Source organism: Ananas comosus, linkage group 3 (assembly GCF_001540865.1).
Source record: "Ananas comosus cultivar F153 linkage group 3, ASM154086v1, whole genome shotgun sequence".
Lineage (NCBI taxonomy): Eukaryota > Viridiplantae > Streptophyta > Magnoliopsida > Poales > Bromeliaceae > Ananas > Ananas comosus.
The window spans coordinates 12,633,218-12,639,665 of record NC_033623.1 but is presented as its reverse complement, the minus strand read 5'-3'; the positions used below and the strand labels follow the sequence as shown (position 1 = coordinate 12,639,665).

The following is a 6,448-nucleotide window of genomic DNA, read 5'->3' as shown; positions in this document are numbered from 1 at the left end:
TCTCTCTCTCTCTCTCTCTCTATATATATATATATATATATTGCTTTGTTTTTTCGGGATAGTCTAATTTATTTTTTCAATGAATAAAACAAGTAACGTACTACTTTTTTCTCAAAAAAATTTATTTATATTACATGTGCTTTGAGCCTATACAAAATTAGATACACCTTATTTTTTCATGAAAAAATGGATATATTATTTAGAATTTAAGGAGTAGCAAGGGCCTTTTTGTTTGTTTCTGATATATTAATCTTCTTCGGCTATGTCACGCGTGGATTAATTCTCACCAATTAGAGGTGATTAATTGTATACTTCGTTCCTTCCTTCATTTTTTTCTTTTTTCCAAGTTTTTGACCTTTTTTTATGCTGCTGAGGTTAGAGGTTGATTATTTTCAACGTGTGTTGGTTTCATGTTAATTTTTTTGAACTTTCAAAGAAAAAAAAGCGTTTTTTTGGCCGATCAAAAACTTAATTGTTTAAAAAAGTTTAATCCTTTTCGTCTCAAACTAAAATTTGATCGAGGAAAAATATACGTTCTCACGCTTTGTATCCAAAGAGCAATTAAATATTATCTGTTAGCAAAAACTGTATTGATTAGAAATACCTTTAAATAAATATTTCGTATACATCTTTAACTGAACCAACCGAAAGTAAACAGGCAGCTAAGAATAATTTGATTGTAAATTGCAACTTTTAAGGACAATTTTCTCACAATTCTTTTTTCTTTTTCTTTTCTTTTTGGATACTATGTACGTTCTTCGTCTCATACTTGTTATGGCCACTCATTTTGAGCTCGGATTGTAAATTGGCTTGTCTCTTCTTGCTCCTTTTTTGCCCGTAGTTGTGTTGCATTAATCTTTTGCAGCTTCATATATATATATATATAGTTCGGCTATGGTGTTTTTAAAAGTACCAAACACTTGGTGTTTATAAATATTTTACCGTTAGATCTCTGATTTTGATCATTTTTATCCGTTAGATTATACTATTAAATCAACCACCCACTCAACCCTAGAGGGCCCACATCATCCTAACCGCACATCCTTTAATTTAAGGGCCGAAAACTTACAAGCACCAATGACTTGATACTTTTAAAAACATAGGAGTTCAATTATATATATATATATATAGAGAGAGTTGAGCTATGATACTTTTACAAGTATCACCATCATGGTGCTATTAGGTTTTAAGCCATTGGATCTATTTTTTGATTATTAATAATCCTTGGATTAAACACTATTTCACCTACCACCACCTACCGCCACCTACCACCATCATCTCAACCTCATATCTCTCCATCTAAGGGCTAAAAACACTAAAGCATCACCCTCATGATACTTTTACAAGTATTCTAGCCCTACTATATATATATATATATATATATATATATATATATATATATATATATATATGCGCCTCAACCTGGACCTGCTATATTAATGTAAATACAAAATCCCCCAGCCAAAAATAAAAGTCATGGTTCTGTATATCTTTGTATTTCATTCATTATATCATCGCCTTTGTATATTAATCGGGGTCGTCCATTTTCACTCTGCACAAATTAAATATTTTTTTAAATCTAACTAAAAAATATTAAAATCAAATTTAATAATATTCTATTAACATACTTTTAAATTTTTTTATTAACATCACCTTTCTTCTTCTTTTTTTTCATAAATTGCACGTCAACATATTCTGCATCCACTTGTTGTATTTTTCTGACTAAATCTACGCCCGAAGCATAATATTTATATTCACGATTACGTGGAAAATGACAAATACTGAAATAGGAGTCATTGAATCCAATCACTTTAATTAGAGAAATTAAACGGATTCACCTCTTCGCACAAAATTCTCTATACTCTTGAATAAAAAAAATATTACTGTATATGTAACTATATATATATATATATATATATATATATTAATTAAGTCAAATGATCTCCATCATTTACTAAAGAGACATGCGAGATCGAAGGTTATTAGGTTGGAACTGCCCCAAATCCGACCGGGCCGGAGCTTTCCTTGCCCAAATGAGACCACCCTTACAATAAACATTCCCAGTTGCAGCATCAACTATTAGTTTTCCACTATTAGTGGTCCAAAATATAAGTTAATATATAATTAGCAGTGTTGGGGAAAGCTCCTCTTTGCCTAGGCTATATATGTAGCTCTTATTCTATTGATTTAGAACCAGAGTTACCTCCTTAAGTAGAGGAGAGAGATGCCATGTGTTTTGGTAGTTTCGACTTTGGTTTAGATAAAAGATGTGCTATGTACTAAATAGCATCTTAAATACTCTTATTAGTATATATTGTCTCGATAATCTATCTAATATATAGTAATCCAATTTGTTACGAATTCTATTAACATGCGGTGCACGAGTTACACCGAAGCCTTGAAGCACAATTTGTGCATTTTTTTCACCTACCCGATATTAGCATCTAGCTACAGGCTTATTGGTTTAAAAAGGTAAGTGTCTTGTCCCGTGACAAAAGGTCGTATTCGATTGAATTACAATCGAAACGCATAAATATTATAGTGATTAGCGCCAACGATCCAATACAACTGCGTTATTAAATCTACAAATTAATATCCATTGGATTATGAATATTACTAAAATAAGTATTAGACTCACTGAAGTGTCAAAAAAATATATATACTTTATTGCACACTATTATTCATCGTCTTTAAAGAAACGAAAGATCAAAATAATTGATTGATTGGTTGGATGCTTAAAAATATTACTTATCTCAATTAGAAAATGTGTATTCGTGTGACCCACAATATGCATTCGTTTCAATTGCAGGCCACCAAAAACTTTTCATTTTCTTCTCTCGAAAGTGACAAAAAATTCAAACGGTCCGCGACAACAACACGTGTATTAGAAACATTAATCAAAATGCTAAAAAATTGTAGTTCTCAATGTGAATAAACACAAGATTGAAAGAGAAAATCCAATCATTCTCAAACTGTACTCATTTCCAATTAATCTGAGTCGTGATTCTATTGAGCGTATAATGTNAAAAAAAAAAAAAAAAAAAAAAAACAATCCAACCTTTGGTTAATGAATTCAATCATCTGCCGAGCTCTACATCCGGCTGAGCCGTGACGCTCCGCATGAGCTCGAACCGACGGCACGTGGCGGACGTGAAGACGGAGAGCCACGTGACGACGGGCGTGCCGAGCAGCACGAGGCTCACCGGCACCATCCACAGCTGCCGGTTGGAGCGATGAAACGCTAGGGCCCACCACACGAGCAGCGCGGCGCCTCCGAGGCCGAGCAGGAGCAGGAGCAGGCACGCGCCCACCGCGACCCACGCCGCCCTCGCCTTCGCCCTTCCCCCCTCGGCGTCGGACTCTGCAGCTATGTCTACGGCGGGATTAATCCGCACGCGGTCGCCCCGGGCGTCTTTGCGGAGGCCGAGCTCCGTCGACTCGTCGTCTTTGCGGGGGGCCGCAGGTGGGGAGGAATAATCCATATCAATTTCGCCGGTGGCGTTTTGCGCGGGGGCGAGAAAGAATAATAAATGAAGGGATGGTCAAGGACGGGTGAAGCGGGGGCGGCTGGAGAGCGAAACATGTGGGCGGAGTTTATCTGGTGATGCTATTGCTATTCCTATTGGTATTGTTATTGCGATTGTTATTGCTAACATTGCTATTGCCAGGAATACAACACCCTCCGTCTCATTTGACGACAGGGACGTTTTTGGGTCGTGTTGTTCGTCTTTCTTACTATTTATTTAAATAATATTTGATTGACTAATACAATTTTATCGAGTTATATGCACTGCATTTCAGTCATTAAATTTTAATTTTTTAAAACTTTTAACTTGAATTTTTATAAATTGTCGTGAATAAATTCCGCATACTAGTTTAACGGCCAAGGTATCAGACGCAACATTATAATTTGAGGACGAAAAGTATAATTTATCATATATTGTGAGCTCGGATCGGTTATAGGATGTGTGAAATGCCGACACATCATGCTTTAAGATGCGTGAAAATATATGAATATTGTTGACGAGTTAATAATGCCAAATAGTAGCAAATATATCTGTTCAATATTTTAGATTTTTTTTGCTCCTCTCAAACTATGGAATTATTATTGAAACTATTGGTGGGGTTGGAGCAGGTTTCGTAGGGCGCGCGTGAGTAACTTTGGATAGGTGTATTTATTTACATATGAATCAGGATTGGCGAAAAAAAAAAAAAAGAGAAAGAAATTAGTTGGGCTAAGAGGTTCTTAATAAATGGTAACTACTTAAAATTGAACGGAAATTTCGACCTACTTAAAATTCAACTGAAATTTTCAACCTAACTGAATCCAAATCAGATGGATGTACTGAATAAAATCCAAATCAGATATACTGAATAAAATATTTAAAATGGTATGTAATGCTTTTCAACCTAAAAGCCTAACATTTCATTCTTCTAGAAGCACAAATTCTAATCTTAAAAATAAAATATTTTATTATTAAAAAGATCAATTTAGCGAAAGCAGTGTAGAATTTATCTAAATATATTACAAATATCGTTTTCTGACGGTTTAAAATTTTGAAGATAAAATAATAATTTTATATTATTTTACAAAGAAATCGAATTCATGACAATTTAATCGGCTAAAAAATAGTTAAAAATTATCTTAACATCTTTATTCCACGTGGCATGATCCAGTCAATCGCGGATGGCGCTCTTAAAGCAACCAGCCCAATGTAAACAATGATGTTGCCTTCAAAATGAAAAGTAGAGAGAAAAGATCCAAATAATGGCTCAAAATCAGTTGTGCGGCACTGTAAAAGATTGTATAAAAAAAGACTTCTTTTTGGGCTTGACTACGAGATGATGCAATTTGGGGAAAACTCCAGCAAAGTTAGGTTAAAATCATCATCAGTTTGGGATAGGTCAAAAATAAGGAATAAAATAAAACCATCATATTGAAAGATAAATATTCGAATTAGCAAATGAGTACACGGCAATGTCAAAAGTCACTTGTATGTGTCAGCTACAGTTTTCTTTTTTTTTTCTTTTTTTTTGGGAAGGATTATGATAGTATTATTGGATGATATGCACTTATAAGGAGTTAAGGACCTTATCTGATTGTGAATTTGGGAATTTTAAGTAGTATGTCAACCCCTAGAGTAGTTGAATCTGAGCCGTTGGATGGAATGGAGAGAATGGTTAAGGTATGAAAATTGTACCGAAGCATCACTCAGAGTTAGGGTTGTTACTGTGCCCGGGCCTAAACAAGGCCCGGCCCGATGGGCCATGTTTGGGCCGGGCTTTGGGTATTAAAAACATAACTTTGGGTTCGGGCTGGGTTTAAAAATTTAGGCCTGAAAAAATTTTGGGCCTATTTGGGCATGTCCAAGCCCGACCCGAGCCCGACCCAAAAGCCCGATATATTAATTATCAAAATAAAATATTTAATTATATATATTATTTATCTATAGTATATCATATATAGTATATATTGTTATTAATGATATTTACTTATATATATATGAGGATATATTATATATTAACAAAATATTTAGTTCTATATTATGATATATTTGATGTTAGATATTAATTTCTTTGATGTGATAAAACTAAAAATAGGTATTTTATTTTAATTTTATACAAATAAAAGTATTTATGTATTATATGATAAATGCATAAAATGGGCCTCCACAAAGCCCGATGGGTATTGGGCATTGGGCTTGAGCTTGGGCCGGGCCTTAATTTTAAAAAAAATTGGGTAAAAGCCCGACCGAAACCCAACATTTTTTTGGGCCGGGCTTGGGCATAGTAATACCCGACCCAAGCCCGGCCCAATTCCACCCCTACTCAGAGTGCCTTCGTTTTCCATTTGGGCCTGCATGCGTAAATACTATATATATATTTTATTATTTTTCTAATGGGCCGTAATTTCATAGGGCAAGCAGTATGGCCCAGGGGCCTCTCTCGCAAAACACACTCTGAGATTAATCTGACACGCTTCGGGCCCACAGTGAAAAAGCTTTCCAGGTACGTGTATAGACCCGCTGAATGGATAAAGTTTTCTCCGTTTGCACGAAGTGTCCAGCACATCGAAGCAAAGCAAACCTAGAGTCCACAACTAATAGAACTAAGTATTAGAGTGATATATATAAAACTGAACAAAATTACTATCACTTCATATACAATCAACAACCACAAACTCCTAAGAAATATAATTATATATATATATATATGTAAAAGGCCTTTGCCCCGCCAGTCCCAATATACAATAGCACTATCCAAAAGCTATCTAACTGAATGCTTCTCTATAACTCATGTACACTGATAGGAAATGCTAATTATGACGCAATTCTCTTACCTCGATTAACTGCTAGCTCCAAAAATTCTGAAAAGTAAATTACAAAAGAGCGTGAGAACTACAAAACAGTAGTTCTCAGTAGGTACGATCGGCGACAACTACGGCTTT

The 6,448-nt window shown here is 34.9% G+C and overlaps 1 protein-coding gene across 1 annotated transcript; it reads right to left on the bottom strand.

Annotated features, from left to right (window-relative positions):
• On the bottom strand, positions 3,032 to 3,652 carry LOC109707917. Its single transcript, XM_020229458.1, has one exon. The coding sequence runs from the start codon at positions 3,480 to 3,482 to the stop codon at positions 3,078 to 3,080; it is 405 nt and encodes a 134-aa protein (XP_020085047.1). The 5' UTR covers positions 3,483 to 3,652; the 3' UTR covers positions 3,032 to 3,077.

Excerpts from the sequence above, each read along its gene's own strand:
- LOC109707917 (XM_020229458.1), bottom strand. The coding sequence starts at position 3,482 with ATGGATTATTCCTCCCCACCTGCGGCCCCCCGCAAAGACGACGAGTCG.